Below are 23622 nucleotides of genomic sequence, written 5' to 3'. Positions count from 1 at the left end.
TTATTAGTGTAATTACTGACTGGCAGAGGTGAACAAGTCCAGAACCCAGACATTTTTCCCACCAGGAATTCAATTCTCCTAGATTTATCCACAGGAGATTGACAAGCTCTTTAAAATATTTATCTCATCGAGCAGAAGATGCTCAGGTGCTCAAGTCATTGATCTTCCCCTGGATTTTAATGTACTTTACCGTCCATTAAGGGTTGGCATCTACTGACGTTCACTAATTCTTTTTGGGTCTTCCATCGCTTGCTTTATTCGTAGATATATTTGAACTATAATCTTGTCTTTGTATCTTGCCGTTTACCTGGCAAAACGCATTCGGATAGGCAGTCTTTTTGGACAGAGTGGACTCTTTTAATAGCATCGCTTTTGGGAAGATTTTATCAGATGGCTCAAGCCTCCAGTAGATTTCCAGAAGCTGATGAACAGTGACACTGCAGACCTTTCCCTTGCGAATAAAAGTAGTGATCCTTCAAATGTTTAATTTTTTGTTTTGGTGAAAATTACTAAGTGAAGAATGAGATGTTTCAGCGAAAAGTAACCTGAACATGAAAACCAGTGAAGACTGTGGGTTAAATTAGGCACCTTTTGAACCTGATGTTTTGGAAGCAAAAAAAGGTGCTGGATTGAGATCCAAACTGTGACTAGAGCATCACTTTGTAAATTACAGCCCTCACAATGAGATTTTTTAAATATTAGGCTGGTGGGTTTATTGTGTGTTTGTATGTGTGTGTGTTTATGGTGTATAATGTTACAATTTCTGTGAGGAAAAGCTGACATTTTTTTGCATCATTGAAAAAGAGATGCAATATATTTATATAAAATACATCCTATTCACACGTCCCTGGTGATTTCAGATAGGACACTCATTTATTTGTCCTTTTTTGTAATGTGGGCAATCAGCTGAACGGCTCAGCTGGCCAGGATTCTCCCACGTCGGCGCGGCACCCGCAATCCATCCCTCACAGGAGCACGCTGCAGTGGATGGTGAAAATTGGTGAAAATTGGTGAAAATTCCTTCTAAAATAGAAGCAGCACTTCCGATTGCTGTCAGAGTAACGTCGAAGGCACCCATTATAAATGTGAGCTGGTTTAATTCTTTTCAAATTGGTGCAGCAGGGCCGCTGGCTGATGAGAATGTAAACCCCAGGGCTAAATCTCATATTTCGTTTTAGGAGGGTAATGGAAACACAGGCAGCATCACTAGCGGAGTTGTGGGGGGAAAAATTTAAATAATCCCTCTTCCCCCTGAGATATGAGCGAGAGGAATGGCTGTAGACGGTAAGTGGGAGTTCATTTGAAGTTGGGAGGTGATAGTGGAACAAATTTTCCACTGCTGTGAAGACCTTTGAAAGTCATTCATCACCAAGACCCTTTACAGTTGTGGGTGTTTCTGAAACCACTTTCTCTTCAAACAATTGTCTTTGATGGGAGGAAATAGTTTTTTTTCTTCTCCCCTTGTTCTCTGACAGTCCTCAAACCATTTATGATTATTCTGAGGCAAAGACATTTCTGGGTGAAAACATTTCTCGCCAAGCTGAAGTGGTCTGAAGCAGTGTACACTGCAGTGAGTCAGGCTCCATCTCCCCATCCTGCAGGATACCAGGTAGCGTACCGTCTGGACAGCGGGGACCCCAACCAGTTCACGACGGTGGAGGTGGGACCGGACTCTCGGCAGTTCACGGCATCTGCCCTCTCCCCGGAATCGGCCTACATCTTCCGGATATGCGCCAAGACTGCTCAGGGCTGGGGCGCCGCGGCACAGGCACTGGTCATAACCACGGAAATTAGAGGTGACGGAGATTAATCAGATTGCATTTTAATAACACTCATCACTTTATCTGTACCAAAATTTACACCATTCTTACATTCCCTGCACACATCAGTATGAACATGTTTGTGCAGATTTTTTTTACTTCTGCATTAATAGTTTTTTGTATGAAACCTAGATCTTAAAAATTAAATGCATCCACATCCACCACCAGTGGTGAAATGCAGGGATCATCAGACAGCAAGAAACGTTAGAATTCTGAATTTTGCACATTTTTTATTGCCATTATAGGCATTTAATTGCCATTTTATTGCCATCATAGGCATTTAATATAAATAATTGCTGCTGTAAACGTTTAATTTGGCATCATTTTTGTAACAGTTCTTTGTTCATTTGGATAGTAATTTTCCTAAATATCTAGACATTTTTGGAGAGATATCATGAAAAGTAAGAGTAAAAAAGAATAAAGCAAATTAAACAGGTGAAATTAAACTTCATTTCCCCTTTACATTTAAGTGCTTTAGTTTCTGTAGTATCGTCTCTTTCATTTATCACCGACTCCAGAACGTTCCTTCATCCCGATAAGCAACAGCACAATGTATTACACACGTAACAGCGCTGTGAACCCACTCTGAAACACGGTTTATTCTGTTGGTGGCAAACCTCCAATATGCGCATATGTTCCCACCATTCCATGCTCTACCTTTCTATCACCATGGCAAAATAATAGCTTTTAGGTTCAAAAAGAATATTCCACTGTGGAATATTTTAAGTGTTTAAGTACTGTGCTCATTATTACTAAATGCTCTGAATACTAGAAATGCATTAGAAATACACAATACATACACAGGTTATTGATCTTGCTTTATCTATTTTATAGTTTGTATTAACACAAGGCTCCAGCTATTGGTTGTCACATCAGGCCATAAGTTGAAAGGATGCAGTGAGTCTGTGCTGCTGGTTATTTTTTTTAACCTGTGCATTAAATTGCTCCTGCATTAAACTTCCAATCCAGTCAGAGTCATATGTTTGCAGCATGTCTTCTTGTAATTAAATTTTGAACAGAGCACAATCCGTGTTTGGCCAGTAGTCTTTTTTTTCCTTCTTCTTCTTCTTCTTCTTCTTCTTCTTCTTAAAACACAGCAGTTCAAGTCATAGGACAGAGGGTCCATTCAATAAGCTTCATGGTGCACAATCTGCATCTCTAATGTCAATCGATAGCAGGCACCTTTACAATAACAGTTATGCCTCCCCTCATTGATTTTTTCCCATGAAAATCGATTGGGTCGCTGGCAGTGTCTTAACAGAGGTGGAGAAAGGGCCGAGAGGTCAGGAGGGGCCAATGTGCAGGAGGCACACACTGGCTGACCCCAACGCTCTGTCCTCTGCTCCCTCCACAGAACGACCGCAGCCTCCTCTGCAGCTCACCGTCCCCCAGGAGCAGGTAGACTCCCGCAGGCTGCAGGTCCAGTGGCTCCCCGGGGGAGATGGCTCTTCTCCGGTGCGATACTTCACCCTGCAGACCCGCGAGCTGCCAGACGGGGACTGGGTCACCCACTCGTCCCCCATCAGCCACAACAGCAGCTCCTGGGTGGTGGACAGGTAAGACCTACAATTACATTTATCAGAGGCCTTTATTCAGAGCGACTTACAATCAGTAGTTACAGGGACAGTCCCCCCTGGTGACACTCAGGGTTAAGTGTCTTGCTCTGATGCAATGGTAGTAAGTGGGGTTTAAACCTGGGACTTTGCGGTCGTCTTGTTCATAAGCGAGTTTGTTACCCATTAAGCTACTACCACACATAGACCTAACTGTGCTAACAATAATGCAGAAAAAGAATAACAAAGGGTTGGGTTGGTTGGGGTCAATTTCTGTCTGTGGGCTGCATGACCAAGTGTATTTTACCTCCCTATCAAGGGCTCCAGCCTCATGGGGCCCCAGGCCACTGTACGGTGTGAACGATATGATGGAGTTGTTATTAAAAGCTAAGAACTGTTATTATTTTTTTTCTCATCCACTCTGATTTATCGTCACTCAGAAAGCGCGAGGCAATCTGCGATGGCCGAATCGCAGGCCACAGCGGCTCTGCATGTGAATTACACTTTTGGTGTGATTATCCAGCCAGTCAAATGGTGTTTTATATGCAGTCAGAGGGCCATCTCGTTGTGATTATGATTGCTTCCCTCTCTGTGTTTAGGACTTTCTGGCCCCCTCTGCTTTTTATGGCGCTCCTAAAGCGATTTTTTTTCTTTTGTCCGACTTGATTTGTTCCTCTTCAGGTTGAGGCTCAGGGAACTGGCCTTAGCTGCATCTGAAGCTTCCAGCCTCACACTGCATCTCTCCTTAAAAAAAATAAAAAGATTATTTAGTTCAGTCTTCACTCGCCTACCACACTCACTTTCCCGAAAGGGCAAATATTTCCAGTCACTGTGGTGATGCCCTCAAGGGGCCGGCGATTGAAAATACCTGACAATCACGCGGCGCCAAGGCCGGCGCATGAGCGCCGCTGAAAGATGTACCTCTTTGATGGACAGGACCTTTTTTGGCCGAGATATGAAATAACCTGTGGGCTGCATGTACTTCCTCAGGCTGAAGCCCTTCACTTCCTACAAGCTGAGAATGATGGCGACTAATGACATTGGAGACAGCAAATACAGCCAGGAGACGGATGCAATTACCACTTTACAAGACGGTGAGAACACCGGGATGTGTTTTAATGCAGTGGTGGCCAAAAGGGCACTGTTTAAAAAAAGAATAATAAATAATAAAATAATAAGTTAACTCGCAGCATCCCATTTTTTGCCCAACGAACTAAAGAACTAACTCAGTGAGCTGAACATTCAAAGTGCTGTGATAGATCTAGTGCTTAGAGCATCAAGTCTGTCTTCAGGATGTGCAGAAGCAGATAGACGCAAGTATGTTGGAGAGGACGAATGACCTACCCACCCAGACTCATAGACCTATAAACAAACCTGCCAAAACTGCCTTAAACAAACGGATTAAATCTGCCCAATCTGGCAACATATATAGGGGCATAGGATTCTGCCTCTTAGTTCTTGTGTTCCTTTTTTATTATTATTTTTGTAATACCACTTCACATTACCATCATCAGACATCATTAACATGATCTCTGTTATACACATCTCAGGACCACATGAATGACCAAGCATGCAAAATAGATCATTCTGATCGGTTAACTAATGAATCTAAGTCATCACCACTTCTCAAAAATGGAATGCAGCCAGTTAAAATACACTGTGCCAGTTGCCTCTACACTGTATTCCAGTTGCTGTAGATGATCTCAGTGATATGGGAATTACAACATTAGACTTGAAGATGCATTTTTTCCATCTCACAATTGCTTATATATCGGTTTTTAAATATCCAATACCAAATAGTAGAGTTTTCAAAGGTTCTATTGAAGGTCTGGTGACAGTGTTTTTTTTGTTTTGTTTTGTTTCATTTCTATGTTTTCCGGTGCAGTGCCCGATGAAGCGCCGCTTATTCAGTCGGTGAAGCCATCCACCACCACCTCAGTCCTGGTGCAGTGGCAGGTAAGTGCCATCATGCTTTCTGCTCTCCATCTCAGGGGTCTTCTGTTTGCTCCATAAGCCTCTAATGTATAGCTGAGCCAATAAAGTTTTCACATGGCTGCTCTAGGAAGGAATGTGTTAAGTCTGCTTTTTACTTCCCCCCACCACACTCCTCCCCCTCCTCCAAGAACCAGGTTCACAAACCCTGGAGCCTTTCCGCCAGTAAATGCACACATTAGAGACGTAATGTGTTTAATTATCAGATTTCCATCAACGGATGGGACCTTTTTATCGGAGAGGCCTGTCACCACTCACTTAGTATTCATCGGCGCAGGTCGCCTATCTCGGTGACATGAAGTATTGAGAACGTACATTTAGTGAGTTCACGCGCAGAGGACCCCGGCGAGCTCGGGATAATTAATATCCATGCACGTAGCCAGCATGCCCTCTGAAGGGATATTAATTAGCGGCTGAATCCTTTATTCACTGACCTGTGAGTCATGGATCATCACTCCATGAGGCGGCCTTATCACTGCAGCCACGGACACTGCCGTGGGCTGATTACTTACAGCCCTGACTTTGTTAATTACCTAAAAGAGTGAGCAGCCCAGATATTTCTTATTTGTCTAATGCGCGGCGTAGATCCTGACACAGGGATTACGCAGCGATTACATCCCCATTTTTCACGACGCGGCTCTCTCAACACTGGAGCGACCTTTAATGGGGGATATGATGGCAGTGTGAAGAGTTTAACCTTTGATTTGATGGTGATGTGCAGCGGCCCCGGGACGAGGGTCTGAACGGAGTGCTGGTGGGCTACAGGCTGTACTACAGAGAGCTGCAGTATGACAGCTCTCCACAGGAGCCCAAGAAGACTGTCAGCGGCTCGGCAGCACACACGGACCTGGCAGGTAGGCGAGAGACGTCGGCCAGGGCCTTTTATGCGCCCGAGTGTGTGTGTGGATGAGATTTTTTGTCCTCATTGTTTTACGAAATGCCCTCAAAAATTATGCACTGAAGATTTCATTTCAAAAAGCTGAAAAAGTTATAATATGCGGTTGTTAAATTTCTGAGTTTGGGGTGTAGGGAACACGCCCAGGTTGGATGCTGCACCACATGCCCATATGGTCCGATTCTACATCATAGAGAACTAGCAGCTAAAATCAGACTTTCCTATATCGCATTCCTTGATTTATGGCTCTGGGATCCTAAAGACCTCTCTCGACCAGAGACCCAGGCGGTCAAACCCAGATGCGGGGACCTATCTCTCTAGTCAATTAAAGACTCTCAGGAGTCACAACTCTCCCTCCTCTGGAAGGCGACTGACACCCAGAGAGATACATCTGCCCCTCTAATCAAACAAAGGAAAAACACAAACCGTCGTAATGCAAAGATCACATGGAACCATCCACAGGCCACAGAGATAACTATGGAAGGGTCAGAGGGCACATACTATGCGGCGCCATGCTGGCTGGAAGGATTCCTTTCCCTCCTCTCGTCGTAGTCTGCCCACTACAGTGAATCCTTAAAGACTCAGACTCATATCATCTTCATCATTACTGGTGCATCAGACAATGTTCATTTGAGCATCATGTTTCGGTTTAAGTGTAATAGTGTAAATTGTATTTTATGTAGGTCATGCTTGGTATCCATCGCTTCAGAATGTTGTGTACGGAATGTTGATGAAAGTGACTGAATGGTCACTGCAGATAAGTTTGTGCTTATAAGTATCACTCAAACCTTGGATGATTGGTCCATGCCGTGCCATGTTCAGGGCAGGGATGCCATGTTCAGGGTAAACAGAAACTGTGCTGACACCCCCAGCAACTTCATCTTTCATCTTTGGTTCCCTCAACTCCTAAACCTCAGAAACCCGAGCCGTGAGCATTATAACTGGTCCCCTGTGCAATGGAAGGAGGTACCTGGTCTGATAAAACGTGTTTTCTTTTTATATCATGTGCCTGATGTAGCACATACCTGGCAAAGACTGGGCAACCTTGAGTCTTGCATGTTAATTTGACACTTACCATCTACTGCTGACAAAATACACCCCTTCATGGGTTTTGAGGTTTTGACCTCCAAGTAAGTTGAGCATCTGAGGCGTGTGCTGGACACACAGTGCTGATCCATGGAGGCACCACCTCACAAGCCTGTTGCCAGATAGCACAGCATACAATCAGAAGTCTAGTGGAGTCGATGCCTTAATGCAGCAAAATATGAAGCTGATCAGTGTATATTATTGCGAGTGACTCAAAACAGCCCGTGATAAAGCGCCTAACCTGCTACTTCTTATGCGCTGAAGGAGAAGAGCTGAGAAATAAAAATTGGATTGTAGCCGGCGGTGCCATAAGAAAGGTTAAAGCGGCCCATGAAATATGTGTCATTATGCTTATCTTTTCTTCTTCTCCTCTTTTCTTGGCGAAAGCCGTGGACATATAGACCCACCGCTCCCCCCCCCCGCCCTTCTTCATCTCGGGGTAATTTTCCGCCGGCCAGCCCAGTCTGGGCGAAGGCATTACGTGCTCGGAGCCGCACTAGGTGTGGAATCATGAGTCTCGGCTCAGGTCCGGTCTCCGTGGAGCGTGCCACTGCACTCCTCTGAGGAGCCACTGTTCCGGCGCTAAATCTCCTTTGACAAATTGGACTCAGCAATGCTGACAGCATTTAAATGCACAGGCTGGGAGCGGCGGCGCGAGGAAGCTTATTGCTGGGAGTGTAATATCTCTTCCGGCCTCCCAGGCCAAGCGTAGCCTCGGTAAACGCCGCAGGCCTCGCTGTCTACATGCGATGGTCCCAGCCGGGCCTGTTAAGGTATCTGAATAACGCTTGGTTTCCTCGGGCTGAAGAACGGGCGAGCGCAATCCTGCCTTTTTTTTTTTTTTTTTGGTCAAGTGATGCAGCACTTTACATCCACACCACACCTGGTGACAGGAGCGTCACGGGGCGACACACGCCACGATGAAAAGACGAGCCCTCTATGAAGCAGATGAGGCGCGCTCTCCTGCGCATTTCGGCGCATTCTGGTATCCAAGTGGGTTTTTGGTAATTGAAAGAAGAGCGCATGTTTCCAAGGTCTTATCTGCCTCGTCCGGGCCTTGTTATGTGCGGCTCTGTACTGTATTGGCTGTTGAATCATTAATCAGCGAGCCTCTGGTGTCTCGCGGCGTGTTTGATTGGGGTCCTCGCCGAAGCCGGGATGAGCGTTGCGAGAATTCATCAATCTGGAGGAGTTGCCTGTGACGAGCAAGTTCGGGCCGAGAGCTGAGAATTTACTGCCGTGTTATGAAACCTCTCTTTGATTTGTGTTTGCCAACCTGGCTTGTGTTGTAATATATTCCTCGTCTTCCTCTCTCCTCCTCCCGCTCCCCGACAGCCAAAAGCACGGTGAAGACGGTGAGCAATCCTTCGTTAACGGAGTTCGAACTAACGCGTAAGTCTGCATTTATTCGCCCGTCTGTTTTGAGTGCGCCTGCCTTCGAAGTCCAGACAAAAAAAGCTCTTCCTGTTCAAAATTACAAGGCGCTTCCTCAAGGCTCTCTCATGACTGCAAACAATTTGCCGGTCGATATTCACGGGGGAATCAGTCACAAAAGCAGTTGATGTCACGTTTTTAAAGGACTCGTATATACAGTCATGCCATAGCAATATGTAATGATTTTCTTTCCGGCTTTAAAAATTATGCCTTTTTCATGCATAAGTAATCTGATAAAATGTCTATAGATGTACTTGTATATTTCTAGACATACCCTGCCTCTGATAAGTAGTCAGTATGAGAGTGAAAGTGAAGGGATTGTCATTGTGAAACACTGCAGCACAGCACATGGTGACACAACGAAATGTGTCCTCTGCGGTGCTGTGCCTGATGGGTAATTTTACTTCCCAGCTTCTGGTGATGAGCCGCCGTTTACTCATTAGCGTTTTCCACTCCCTGTGGTTTGGAACCCGTGCTTGAATATCCTGTGCTGTCCCCGACACAGGGAACTGCACCTGATGTCATGTGGTCAAGATTGCTTAGTGAATACAGCCTTTAGATTTTATATTGATCCATTGTCCATCTTCAAAAGATGATATTCTTCACTGCATTAAAGACGAGGTCAACGGAGGCCACACAGATTAGAGATTAGGCTTCCAAATGTTAACTAATGTTAATAAATAATAATGCTTTTGTTCCAGAGCTTCACAAGTACCGGCGTTATGAAATAGTGATGACTGCGTACAACGTGATTGGCGAGAGCCCACCCAGTGCTCCAGTGGAAGTGTTCGTCGGCGAGGCAGGTAAGGATGCGGAGGTCTCCCGAGCGCCGTCGCTATTACATGTAAAAACAGCCCTGGAACGTTATCGCGGGACAAATCCATCATAAAGTCTGTTTTGCCCTTTTCCGCAATCTATCTAGGATCCGTTACATCTGTTATTCAGAAGGTCAGCTGGTGTTTAGCATTCCTTAAACAGCGCGGCTCTGTGAGGGCTCCGCTGGCTGTGACCGCAGTAACAGGCGGTGGGTGGCGGGGGGCGTCGGGGTTGAATTGAAATGCCCGGGAGGACAGGGTGGTTTGCCACCGAAAAGAATGGGGGGCTCTGACAGATATGAATTACAAGCTCTCCTGTGTGTCAAGAGGGAGGGGAAATTTGCCGAAGGGGGCGAAGGTGGGTGGGAAAAGGAGGAGTTGCGGATGGAGTTATTGTGACAGGGACCCTGGCCAGTGCTGAAACTGCTGACTGTTTTAGAGGAAGGGAGATCAGTCAGGAGCTCCGACAGACATCCTTCACCAGGTGCTAGGGTCGCTCCCCCGCAAACCTCGACGGCCGTTGTATCAAAGCCGAGTGAAAAATGACCAAGTGTCACCATCTTGTTTGTCAAGCGAGTAAAGTACAGAACGTCAGAGAACGTCCCTTCTCTCCTGCGGCACGCCAGGAGCTTCTGCGTCCCAACGTGGTTCCTTCTCCGGGCAGCCCCGCCCTCTCTCCCTCCCTCTCCCCCAGTATATTGTACTACTGTGTGCTTGACCTTGCTGAAATAGAGGTTTTACAGGGGAGTAAAGGGGGCAGCTCGCTGTGCATTTGACAGCTGAAACATATTGTTCTTACACTCGAGTACGTAGCAACATGCACACACACACACACACACACACACACACAGCCTCAGCATCGAGCTTCCGCTCCAGAGAAGCAGCTAATACCAGCACATTCATCGCTGCAATATTAATCGGACCAGCAGTTTTTTGTGATTGTCACATGTGCACAGCACAGCACACGATGCACACAGTGAAATTTGTCCTCTGCATTTAACCCATCACCCTGAGTGAGCAGTGGGCAGCCAAGACAGGCGCCCGGGGAGCAGTGTGTGGGGTGCTTTGCTCAGTGGCACCTTGGCGGATCGGGATTCGAACCGGCAACCTTCTGATTACAGGGCCGCTTCCTTAACCGCTAGGCCACCACTGCCCCTAGTCTGGTTTGCTTTCGCTTGTATGCCAAAATTTGTTAAGTGGCCAGAGCTCCTCCAGACTGCCTGCAAAGTGTCCCGACGCTTGAAAGAGCCATTGTTCCGGGAGGGTTTATATAACGGCGCCTGCATAGCAGCACTGCTGGAACAGGCCGCATCGTCTAATGAGCTGCGGTAATGGCGACACAACCTCTAAATGACGTCCCACGAAAACGAGGCCCTAGTTGGGATAGAAGCACTCAGCATACCTGAGTGTTTCACCAGAAATAAGTTACGGCTAGTTTATTCTTTTCTTTTTTTTATCATCATCATAACACCAGACTGCATTCATCTACCATCTCGTGTCTCGTCCTTTGTCCAGAAGTCCAGTTAGCATGCATTTCACGGCTGCTCTCAGAACTATTGAAAGCGTGCAAATTGTTTTATATGCAAGCTGTCACTTCGCTGTTTAATTTTGCAGCGTACACACACGGACGCTACGGCGGTTTCTTGACCTCGCGGTTTGGTTTTGAAGCGTTGCTTGTGTGTTCGGAGAACACCTGCTGCGATGGCGGTGCAACACTTATTACTACTTTTAATTCTTTTATTTCTTAGTTTTTTTTTTCCCCGTCATCTTCTGATCGTCTCTCATAAGCGGTTTAATGAAGCAGTAAATATGAATCTGTCATAAAGAACCGCGGCAGCTGGCGGTGCAGCCGGGGTTATCAGTACCAGGTTATTAGCAGCGTCATTAAAGGGGGCAGGCTGGGAGATGTCTCCCAACAGCAGGAGGTGCACCCGCCAAACAAACAAATGAATTTCCCGCTGATTAACGTCAGGTTTAGCAAGGATCCGCGGGGGGCGTCTAGGAAGCCGGCCGCCGCAGGTGGCGGGGGATGCTGGGAAAAGGGGGCACTGGCCTCTAAGCCTGCTCAACCGTGGCCGGGGATCAAAAAAAGTCCTCGCCGTTTGGTGAGGGATTTTTGAGATATTTTGTTTCAGACGATAACCCCCTGCACCCCCCCCTTTTTATCACGCCGTGCAGCAAAGGTACCATCTGCTGATTAACTGCAGGTAGAAGACTAAATAAACACAAAGGTTTCATGGAAAAAAATACCCTCCAGCAGCAGATGGCATGTATCGAAGAGCTTTTAATGGTGACCTTTAGGGTCTAGGGGTGCTGTGGCGAAGGCCTTGTTGGGCTCCAGGCTCATGTCCACTCTGCTGTCTGCAGCTCCGTCAGTGGCTCCGCAGAACATCCAAATCAACAGCCTGTCGTCCACTCAGCTGGAGGTGCTGTGGGAGCCACCGCCGGTGGAGACGCAGAATGGGATAATACAGGGCTACAAGGTGAGTCTCGGTTCTTGTGAATGGCAAAAGATTTACACCAAAATGGGAAAAAAGTGAGGTGATTGTCATTGTGAAACACACGTTGACACAACAAAATGTGTCTTCTGCTTTTAACCATCACCCTTAGTGAGCAGTAAGCAGCCATGAAACCATCACCACAACATACACTGCCACATGTGTCCCCAGTGACGGGGTTATTATTATTAGGCAATGAAATCTATAATTCTCAGTAGTTGATTTTTTTTGTGGGGTTTCTGACTCTACGGAACATTAATAAAAAAATTACATTTAGTCAACTTTAGTGAACACTTTTAGAATCTGTATTCAAAATAAACATCCACTAATCACAAATTCCTGTCCAAATTCCTATCCACCGACACCGACACAAATGTAACGTGAAAATCACCAGATCGTACAGGACATGGTGGTGGTATTAATGACTGTATACTAGCAGTAAATTAGATTATGAAACAGAATTTCTTTAACGTTCTAAACAGACATGAGGCTTAACCTAAATTTTGATGAGTCTCAACACCCATGAACTGACTGCCCATCAGTTCCTAGTCCTCCTGCAGCATCATAAGAAGAGTTAAGTGACATGGGTGAAATGACTTTAAGGATCATTTCGTTGACAGTCGTGTTTTACCGTCCATTAATCTGAACATATTAAGCAATGTTGCTCCCTGCTGGGGTTATTAATCAGTTATTAGGCAGCCCGTGCCCCGCCCGAGTCTGCAGTATCGTCCTCTGCTTGCAGATCCACTACTGGGAGATGGACAACCAGAACGAGACGGAGAAAGTCAAGATCCTCTTCATCCCCGAGACCACGGTGAGGCTGAAGAACCTTACCAGCTACACCTTCTACCTGGTCAAGCTCTCCGCCTTCAATGCGGCAGGGGACGGTCCGATGAGCGAGCCCAGGAGGGGGCGCACTTTACAAGCAGGTGGGCCTGAGGGCTCCGTCTGGCTCTTTCCCGTTTCCTGTTTCCCTTGTGCTGTTTTGAAATTGTTGTAAAAAATCAGCAAGCTGCACCTGGTGGCTTATGGGCCGCACATTTTTTCCTCCCTCATTATTCCTCCCCTTTTCCCTTGTTCGTCTGAGTTGTTCATGTGTTTCACATTAAATTAGGCACTCTATGAATTCTGTCTGTACAAATCTTAGCCAGCCAGGGAATCATCTGACCTTAGGCTTTACTTTATTGAAATGAGGTGCGCTACCCACCAGTCACAGGAAAAAGAGAAAAGAAAAACAATTTTTACATTATTCAAATGGAGTTGATGCGACCTCATTTGCACACAGCGAGGGGGGAAAAAACCTTTCTGGGTTTTTTCCTGACATTTCCTCAAATAGCAAGCTAATAGATTTGCATGCAGACAACAGCACATGCTGATTTTACAGGCAAGAGCATAAATACCATGAGCTTGTAACTCTTTCCCTGCTGTGCTCTGCATGGAATAAGGTGGGTGGCAGGAAAAAAAGCAAAGTGAGTGGCTTCTACTGGAAGTATGGGCACCATTCTTGCAATGAGTAGCCGATGAGTTTGGCTTTCCCCCTGCTACTTTTGAAGAAAGCACCGTACTGACCAGTTTGTGAACCATATACCAATTACCATATACCAATTTTTAATTATTGCATTATTAAGTATTAATTGTATTTCTTTTATTATTTCATCTAGCTGCTATAAATCAGAATGTCAGTTGTTTATGATTTGTACATTCACTGGCGTTTGGATCTATATAAGTGCCATCTGCACATCAATATCAACCGTGTCTCTTTAGAAATTCTTTACAGCCAATCTTAGGCCTTATATTGGGTGAATTGCCCTAAAATTGGTAATAGAAGACTTTCGAATTTCAAGCCTGAGATAAGTAGCCAGTTATTTGGTAATTGTGTTATCTGAATTAACCAAATAACAACACACATAACAAATATATATATAAAGAGGTAACGGTGTGTGATTGGACTATCAGAATTGTTTGTTGCAGCCCCACCTTCAATAGATCAAGTCCATCATTTCAGTGTTGAGTTGATTTGGAATCTGGTGACTGAAGGTCTTATCAATTATCATATTAATTATTTACATTGTTTTTGTTCTTATCAACCACTCAAGTGATTCTCAAGCTCTATGGACAGGATTGTGGTCACCCTAGAAGGCACAAGTTCCATCAAGACAGGAATATTTTTGTTGTAGGACAAATACCATCACTCACAATCACTTTGTATTGATCTGATTGATCTAGAGTGACAAATGGACCCAAACCCTGTCTCCAAAACAGTCCCACAAATTCATTTCCCCACTCAATTACTCCGCATTCTCCAGTCCACAGATTAATGTGTTATCAAACTGGCTGGAGTTCCTGACAACAACGTTCTCTTCTTCAGCCCCCAGCGCGCCCGGATTCGTGTCATTTTCGGAGGTGACGGGCAGCACTCTGAACGTGTCCTGGGGCTTCCCCCTGTCCCCCAACGGCGTGGTGGAGGGCTACAGGGTCATCTATGAGCCCACTGCACCCATTCACGGTACGTCCAGGCCTGAAATTTACCACATTGATTGGAACGGAGTTGATGCATAAAGCAGCTCAGCCAAATTTGAGCCTGAATGGCCAGCCTGTGTTTCAGTGACAGAACCTTTTCCATCCCTGCAGGGGTCAGCAAGGTTGTGACGGTGGACATCAGGGGTAGCTGGCAACGCTGGCTGAAGGTCCGGGATCTGACCAAAGGAGTGACCTACTGCTTCCGTGTTCAGGCCAAAACCATCAGCTACGGTCCGGAGGCCCAGGCCAACATCACAGCGGGACCCATGCAAGGTGAGAAAGTGTCTTTCTCTGTTTCTCAACACGTAGAGTCATTATGAGCTCACAGCAAAATAATAAATACTTGGTCGAGAGCAGATCAATAGGTCACAGTGGTGTAGGCGTCAGGTTCAGCAAACACAGAGGCGGCGTTGCGCACTTCCATTGACTTGGCTTATGCAAGCCTTGGTGCAGTTATTAATTTTCATTATGAAATATTGAGGCTCATGAGACAGTGAGAGAAATCATTTAACTGAGTCCGAGTGGAGGCTTTGAAGCAGCAGCAGCAGCGGGTCAACGTAAAGTCTGTACATTTGCATACTAGATGCTTGCTGCATGTATATTTATCCCAATGCTCATGATTTCTTTTTTTTTTATTATTTATTCTTGTTAACAGGATCTCCAAGTTCTCCCAAAGAAATGTCCATCACAAAGTCAACCTCCGCCCTCACAATCCACTGGTCACCAGGAGACATCGGGTTGGGCCAGATCACCGGCTATGTCATCGAGGCGCGGCCCTCAGGCAAGGATTTTAAGGAACTCAATGTTGTAGTTTAGCTTTAGTTGGTTGTTGCAGAACCCGGAGATTTTGTAATTAGTTTGCTTCAGTCGCCCGGCACAGCGTGTCCCATGCCGTGTTAAAAGGAGGAGCTGTACCTCATGTGTGAGCATCTGTTAAGTACGCGGAGTGGGATGCTGTAATGAGACGCAGTCAGGGCTGCCTGAGAGCGCGCAACAGATGGCCGCCAACTCTGTGACATTTCCCGCTCACGCGACCCTCCTTCCCCACACAGACGAGGGCTTATGGGATACCTTTGTGAGGCACCTGCCCCCCAGCAGCACCAGTCACAGCGTCAGCCTGGACCGCCTGAGGCAGGGGGTGAGCTACCAGTTTCGGGTCCTCGCCATCAACGAGTTTGGCTATGGTGAACCCAGTGCGCCATCTGCTGCCATGTCAGGTAACTGCATGTTTACAAACCCTCAAATTGAACATTCATAGCAGTAAATTGATGTCTTAATTGCATGTGATGGCTTTTTTGCATAACATTACACAGTGACATCATGCACTTATCAGCTGTTATCTTTCTGAATGAAATGAAGGTGTTCAGTCACAGGGATTTATACAGCAGCAATCTGCTAATATCTGGTATCGGTAACACAGTAATAAAACTTCAGTTTCAGGTCAGCGTGTGGGCACCTTTAAAGGTAAAAGCTACTAGTGTCATTAAACAAATGGGCCATTCTGAAGTCTTCTGTGGATGAGCAGGAAGATTTCTTTTGCCTTTTTGGGAGCACTCCATGCAGGCAAAGAAGCTTTTCTTTAAATGGCTAAGCATGAAAGAGTTCACAGTGTTTGATGAAGATTTTAATAATACTAAATAAAACATGCAAGTCTGAATTTATTCCTGAAACAGATGTAGACACGGCAAGAACTTGCAATGTACTGTTGCAATGTACTGACAGCGTAAGTTTTGTTGAAATATTTAACTTGCACTCTTGTTAAAGAATTTGATTATCAAAAATTAATCAGAAGCTTGTATATATTATGACAGGGTGGTCCTACCCTAGTAGGGAACCAACCGTTAACCTAGAAAAATCAAACGTGCATTCCAAAAAGCACAAATTTGGCTAAAGAACTTTGCTAAAGCAAGAAAACGATATGATTCATATGAAGCAGTCAGAAGAACAGAGCAAGGCAGTAAGGGGCAGTGGTGGCCTAGCGGTTAAGGAAGCAGCCCTGTAATCAGAAGCTTCACACCACTTTAATTATAACAGTTTGAATATGTGTCTCCCACTTTTTACAGGACCAAAAGTAATGGGACAGACTAACAATCAGAAATCAAACTTTCACTTTTTAATACTTGGTCACAAATGTTTTGCTGTCAATTGCACCCTGAAGTCTGGAACACATAGACATGTGTGTGTTCTCTACTGCAACTCTTCAATTCCTGCTTGTTCTTGGGGCATTTTCCATTCAGTTTTGCAAATACCACCCCTATTTGGCAGAATATGAGCAGATAATATTGCCTGAAACACTTCAGAAACACTTTTGACTTTGGCAATTGAAATGCATGCTCAGTCACATTCAGGTCAGGTGATTGAAATTCAATTTTTTTGCCTCAAAAATTGTAGTAAGTGGGATTTGAACCTGGGTCTTCTGGTTCATAGGCGAGTGTGTTACCCACTAGGCTTCTACCAGCCCATATTTGGCAGAATATGAGCAGATAATATTGCCTGAAACACTTCAGAATTACATTATCAGTAAATACCAGGGAACCAGGTCCATTGGCAGCCATACATGCCCACACCATGACACGACCACCACAATGCTTCACTGATGAGGTGGTGTGTTTTTGGATCATGAGCAGATTCTATCCTTCTCCATACCTTTCTCTTCACATCAGTCTGGAACAAGTTGATCTTTGTCTCATCCATCAATAGGATGTTGTTCGAGAACTGTAAAGGCTTTTTTAGGTGTTGTTTGGCAAACTCTAATCTGGCCTTCCTGTTTTTGAGACTCACCAGTGGTTTACGTCTTGTGGTGAACCCTCTGTGGTGATTTGTGACACACATACATCTGGAGAGTGTTCGTCTTCTGGCCAACGGTTGGGAAGGGGTTTTCTTCACCAGGGAAAGAATTCTTCGGTTATCCACTGGGGTCTTTTGGTGTTGCTGAGCTCACCGGTGTTTTCTTTTGAATAATGTTCCAAACTTGCACACCTAATGTGTATGCTCTATCTCTAATGGGTTTCTTTTTATTTTTTGCCTAATAATGGCTTGCTTCACTGATAGTAACAGCTTTGTATCTCATATTGAGAGTGGACAGCAACAGATTCCAAGTGCAAATGGCACACTTAAAATGGACTCTAGACCTTTTATCCGCTCCTTGTTAATGATGTAAGGAGGGAATAACACACACTTGGCTGTGGAACAGCTGAGCAATCAGTTGTCACATAACTTTTGGTCCTTTAAAATGTGGGAGGCACACATGCAAAGTAATTCCTACATTGTTCACCTAATTTGGATGTAAATACCCTCAAACTAAAGCTGAAAGTCTCCAGTTAAGTCACATTAACTGGGGGGCAGTGGTGGCCTAGTGGTTAAGGAAGCGGCCCCGTAATCAGAAGGTTGCTGGTTCGAATCCCGATCTGCCAAGGTACCACTGAGGTGCCACTGAGCAAAGCACCGTCCCCACACACTGCTCCCCGGGCGCCTGTCATGGCTGCCCACTGCTCACTCAGGGTGATGGGTTTCACTGTTTGCACTGTGTGCTGTGCTGCTGTGTATCACGTGTGATAATCACTTCACTTTAAAAAAAATTACTTTGATTTTAAATCCATTGTGGATTTAGAATTTTGTCAATGACCCAATATTTATAGACATGTCTGTAGACACCTTCTGATTCAAAACAGAATTGTGGATGAATGAGTGAATGAATTAGTGACTTATTGTTTATATAGGTACAAAATGAAACTGAAGGGAATCCATTTTCAACTCTTCAATGCCAAATATTCCAGCAAGCAGAAAATTACTTGACTTATGCAAACTCTTCATTGCTCTTTCATTATGACCACGTGAAGTCACTTGACAATAAACTGCAAATGGAATCAAGGTTAAGTACCTTTTACAGGCTTTATAAAGTTAACTCAGATGACTAAATAAGGGCTTTCAAAAGAACTACTGAGCACAAAGTGATTCAGAATTTGAATGACTTGATAAAGGCTCTTCTTAGAAGTTACTAGCTTCTGGCTGGTCTGTGCCTGTTTGTGATGCCCAGTAGAGCGTCAAATACTCCACTCCCCGGCCCACAGTGTCCTTTTCGTGTTCAAGGTGCCGCATGAGTTCAAACTGAAAAATTTATCGCGCCTGCATCACTGTCACAGCCTCGTCTGAGCTGATGCCACTCCTGCTCAACGTTGTTGTCAAACCAGTCAGTCAACTGCCATCTCTCCACATGTCTGGAGACTGTCGGTTTGGCACAACTGGGCCATCGACTCCTTGGTTGATGTGCAAAGAAAAAAAGTTTGGATGCGTAGACTTACAGTAGAGGCTGGGGAAGGGAGGACTTACTTCTTTTTTTTGGTTCTATATAAAGACCATCATTGAGAAATGCTGCATGGTGACTGTTAGCCCAAAAAGCCTCTTATTCTCCCACCGTTCAGTAGTTCAGCACCACTTAACTCCACAGTCGTCTGGGGCTGACTGTCTGGTGCAAATAAGCTGTTCCGTCTGTAGCAAAATGGCAGTTTAGTACAGCATTCTCACTCCAGCTCTTTTGCTAGATTCTAACGCAGCAGCGTTCTTCTTGCAGGACTTTAAGAGAGTTTAGAAAAAAAAATATCCCACTCTGACTCTGCTGGACTTCATTATTATATCAGTTTAAATGGTTTCCTTCTTTTTTGTCTCTCGTGCACACACAGCCCAGCTGGAGACGCCCTTCTATGAGGAGTGGTGGTTCCTCATCGTCCTGGCACTGTGCGCTCTAATCCTGCTGCTGCTCGTGGTGTTTGGGCTTTTGCTTCACGGCCAAAACAGGAAGTACAAGAGCTGTGGCACGGGTAAGTGAATTCCAACTTGTTAATTCACCTCTTCTTACACCACCTACACCACCAAGAATGAAATACAGAGGTTTGACACCACTGCTCTACAGTCACTTCCTCACCCTTTTTGACCTGGGTGCCAGAAAAGTCCCTCGGCTATAGCCAGCTGGTAGGAGCCTTACCCTCCCGTCTCATCAGGAGTGGGTTTATAGGTCCACAGCTGTAGAAGTGCGGACCAGTGAGCCCAATGTGATAGTGGGATGTTGTATTGTTTTTTTTTTTTTACACACGTGAGCATCACAGCTAGGTTGACAGTGATGTCCAGCCAGGAGTGTTCCTGTGGTCAGAAACTGACCCTTGGTGAAAAGCTGAATAAAGCTGTACAACACACTCACAACTCAAGGTAACCCTACATGATTGGTGTTTCTAATGAAGTAACCAGTCAGTGACTAGTCGACATCAAGATCATGACATTATGAGGAATACAATGTATAATCACTAATCACACAAACACTGCTGTTCTACACCTTAGGTTCAGCAACGTTTCACAGGTAGTAATTGAGCAGATAATAGTGATATTCATGGATTGATCATGTATCCTTACCCAGCGCTGCACTATTGTTCAAAGGTTTAGGGTCATTTAAAATTGTCATTGGATGGGAAACAATTGTTTGGTGTATTATAAAGACATCAAATAGGTGAAAACTTCTGTGTTTATGTTGTAAATGAGTCTGGTGGCTGGAGATGTCTGTTATCGATGGAATAGATGTAGACATACATGTAGAGAGGAACTTACATGTAGAGCAAAAATGGAATGCTGCGTTCAAACCCAAGTTGGTCACTTTAAAAGGTTATTTAACCTTTTAAAGGACCATTTTAATGATCTTAATTTAGCTAAAAACAGTTGCACTGATTAAAGAAGCAATAAACCTAGCCAAAATCACAATACTACAGTATCTAGTGCATCAGCAGAACTGGGTTTAACTACATAATTATTTCATGGTTATTTATTATAGAAAAACAAAAAATTTTAAATAGTCCTAAATGGTGGTGTATTTCATACCAAAATCATCTTTACATGATTTCAATGAGTTCTAAATAATCAGAATTTTAGCCCTTAAAATACCTTTTAAATGTTAATAAATGGAACATTAAAAATGAATGATTTTGGAGCTTGTACGGTTGTGATATAATGCACTCAGGAAAAAAAAATATTTACATTTACAGCACTTATCAGACGCCCTTATCCAGAGCGACTTACGATCAGTAGTTACAGGGACAGTCCCCCCTGGAGACACTCAGGGTTAAGTGTCTTGCTCAGGGACACAATGGTAGTAAGTGGGATTTGAACCCGGGTCTTCTGGTTCATAGGCGAATGTGTTACCCACTAGGCTACTACCACCCTATCATATCATTCCTGCATAAACATAATTATATATTCATGTTCATGTTGGCTCTATATCAATTCATTTATTTTGAGTTTTTTTTTGTCCTTTTACTGCTATGGACATTTTATTACGGTTTAAATCCACTCCAACATTTAAAACCTGCAGTAACTCTGTTTAATCCAAATTACCATGTGCCTCTCTAGTGGGAACTGTTCATGCACAGCAGTAAACTACACAGGAGCAGAAAAAACTGCCAGAAAAAACTGCATTTTTGAGCTGCAGCGATATAATAAATCGGCTACAGCTTTCTGCAGCAGGGCTGTGTGAAGTGTCACAATAATGTTTCAGCATTAACGCTGACATTAGTAGTACTGTACGCGCCAGCGTTCTGTTAGTGGCCCGTTGTGGGTTTTTTTTTCTCCTGCTGTGGAGGTGGTGATGATGGTGATGATGACAGAAATGTTCACCCAAGCAGGGAAAGCCGTCTCCACCGTGGAGGAGTCTGTCACCCTGGACAACGGAGGCTTCACCGCGCTGGAGCTCAACAGCCGACCTCTGCACGTCAAGAGCACTTTCCTGAGGAAGAATGGCACCAGGTGAGAACACAGGGGAGCAGAGTCGTCCTCTGCACCAGCACTCCCAGCTCAGATCCGGACCTCCAGTGCTACAGGTGGCCCCGCCGCTGGCTCAGTCAAAATGTGATGTTTCATGAAACGCACAGGACCGCTTGCTTCAAAATCAGAAGTCCGGGTTCAAAGCAGCAGTAACAGCATCGTTTCAGCCTTTTTCTTGGGTCGCTCAACAGATCACAATGAAATTTTAGCTAAAATGCAAGTCGACTCCCTGCAGCTCACTGCCGTGGATGACTATACTGTAACCGATCTTCGCCTGGTGTGGTTAACAGCATGCTGACCTGTGGTAGAGGCTCCATGGCAGACGACAAAACCTGTCATTCACTTTTTAAAAAAATATTTCACACTCTTATCAGCCACGCAGTACCCCATTCATCACTGGTCAGTGGCAGACCTGGTCACACAGTGTTCACATATGTATGTTGTAACTGCGGGATCTCTAATAAACTGTCCAGTGAGTGTGTGTTTAGCTGGTGAGACAGCTTCATTGGTTTAAGCATCATTAACCCATCAAAAATATATATTAGGATAAAGAAACAACTGTGCCCATGGTCTTTATGGGTTCAATATAGCTGGAAGTGTCCTGGTGTTTCCTATCAGCTCTCTGGGTCGTCTGGGACGTGATGTGAGTGCCATGCTAATGTGGCAAACTTTGAAAGTAAAAACTGGCAAAAAAAAACCACAAACACATGCTGTTTGGAATCAAGCTGAGCCGGCTTTTCTCTCACGGATCGCAGGGCGCATGAAACTGCTGCATTCTCACTTTTTATAAAGGACATAATGGGCCTGAATTAGGCGCTTCTGATGGAGAGGGGCGATGGTTCTGACTGATGTTGCAATTTTAAATAATTGTGCATTTTAGAATGTGCAATAAGCCACACCCTCTCTAATCAAATGAAGCTCAAATTGCAGATCTGATCCAATGATCAAGCCCATCCCCTTCTCAAACATGTTAAACATGTTGTTTCAAGGTGAAAATAGCAGCTTTTATTATACTTAACCAAATTTGGGTTTATTGCAACTTCTAAGGAAATGGTCATTTTTCAAAGCAAAATGTGAACAGAGACCATTTTGCAAAAAAACCTCCATTTGCACTCGTAATAACAGTCTCTTGTGATCATCTGGGCTGCAGGTCCCCCCCTCGGCCGAACCCAGCAGGGCTGCGCTACTCGGATGAAGACATCTGCAACAACTACAATGGCGGGGTTTCCACTGAGAGCACAGCGCTGACAGAGAGACCCACAGAGATGTCCGAGTCAGAGGTAAACAGCAGCTACGCGGACCTTACCGACACCGGAGCAGCGCAGCGAAGGGCCACGTTTCATCCTTGGGGGCCTGAGATTTTTTCTTATCAGCTCTGTTGATTATATTTTTCAGAAAGAGAGACATTTTTTGTAGGCACTTTAATAATTTATCCCCAGAACCCTCATTTCATGCCAGGTTTGCGTACCCAACGGTACTTAGGATACAGAGCGTAATATATAGTACGTGCTCTGACAGAAGAGGCATCCTTGATTGACTGGTTGCTTCGGTGATTAATATGTTTCAGCAAGCTCCATCTTTAAGATTGGATGCAGTGATTACCTTCTCTCTCATGTGGGAGGACATGTCCCATGGTCATGGAAAGATATTTTTGAATGACAGTGATCGCTGTAGCTGTAAAAGCTGTAAAAATTGGAGAGATGAACTCACAGTTCTGTTTAATAGAGAAATCACTTGTTAATGAGGCTAATCATTTAGTAAAAAGGCTTTCATTACTTGCTGGAAATCACAAAGATTGGATTTATAGAAAAAGCTCACATGGTCAGATGAGTCCAGACTGATCACCTTCCTGGAGTGATGGGGGCATCAGGGTAAGGAGGGAAGTGCATGAAGTGATGCCTGCTGATCCCTGCTGCTATACAGGCGATGTTTGGATCGGGAGCTTCAGTTGCTCAGGCGACATTATGAACAGACGCAGACTACTAGAACGATCACACATTTCCATCCATTCCGTTCTCCATACGGGGCACTGGTGACCTTGCCAGTAAGGATGCAGACTCATAACTGAAACTGGGGTGTCACTGGGCAAGGTACCATCCCCACACTGTCATGGCTGCCCACTGCTCACTAAGGGTGATGGGTTAAGTGCAGAGGACACATTTCATCGTGTGCACGGCGTGCTGTGCTGTGTGTCACAATGACAAAAAA

The 23622-nt window shown here is 44.9% G+C and overlaps 1 protein-coding gene across 4 annotated transcripts in view; it reads left to right on the top strand.

Annotated features, from left to right (window-relative positions):
* Positions 1–23622, top strand: part of sdk1a (sidekick cell adhesion molecule 1a) — a 236247-nt gene that overhangs the window by 209725 nt on the left and 2900 nt on the right. For 3 of the 4 annotated variants that reach the window (XM_028985095.1, XM_028985092.1, XM_028985096.1), the window contains 16 exons: positions 1602–1796; positions 3175–3376; positions 4364–4467; positions 5259–5329; positions 6087–6219; positions 8682–8738; positions 9482–9583; positions 11963–12078; positions 12836–13022; positions 14462–14599; positions 14725–14886; positions 15269–15394; positions 15666–15830; positions 19293–19430; positions 21273–21396; positions 22565–22694. In XM_028985095.1, coding sequence (XP_028840928.1) covers positions 1602–1796; positions 3175–3376; positions 4364–4467; positions 5259–5329; positions 6087–6219; positions 8682–8738; positions 9482–9583; positions 11963–12078; positions 12836–13022; positions 14462–14599; positions 14725–14886; positions 15269–15394; positions 15666–15830; positions 19293–19430; positions 21273–21396; positions 22565–22694 — 2150 coding nt within the window. The remainder of the gene's footprint in view (positions 1–1601; positions 1797–3174; positions 3377–4363; positions 4468–5258; positions 5330–6086; positions 6220–8681; positions 8739–9481; positions 9584–11962; positions 12079–12835; positions 13023–14461; positions 14600–14724; positions 14887–15268; positions 15395–15665; positions 15831–19292; positions 19431–21272; positions 21397–22564; positions 22695–23622) is intronic. The other variant, XM_028985093.1, reaches the window with a different exon arrangement.

Source organism: Denticeps clupeoides, chromosome 7 (genome assembly GCF_900700375.1).
Source record: "Denticeps clupeoides chromosome 7, fDenClu1.1, whole genome shotgun sequence".
Classification (NCBI taxonomy): Eukaryota; Metazoa; Chordata; class Actinopteri; order Clupeiformes; family Denticipitidae; genus Denticeps; species Denticeps clupeoides.
The sequence above is the reverse complement of the archived record's forward strand: the minus strand, read 5'-3'. Positions and strand labels throughout refer to the sequence as shown.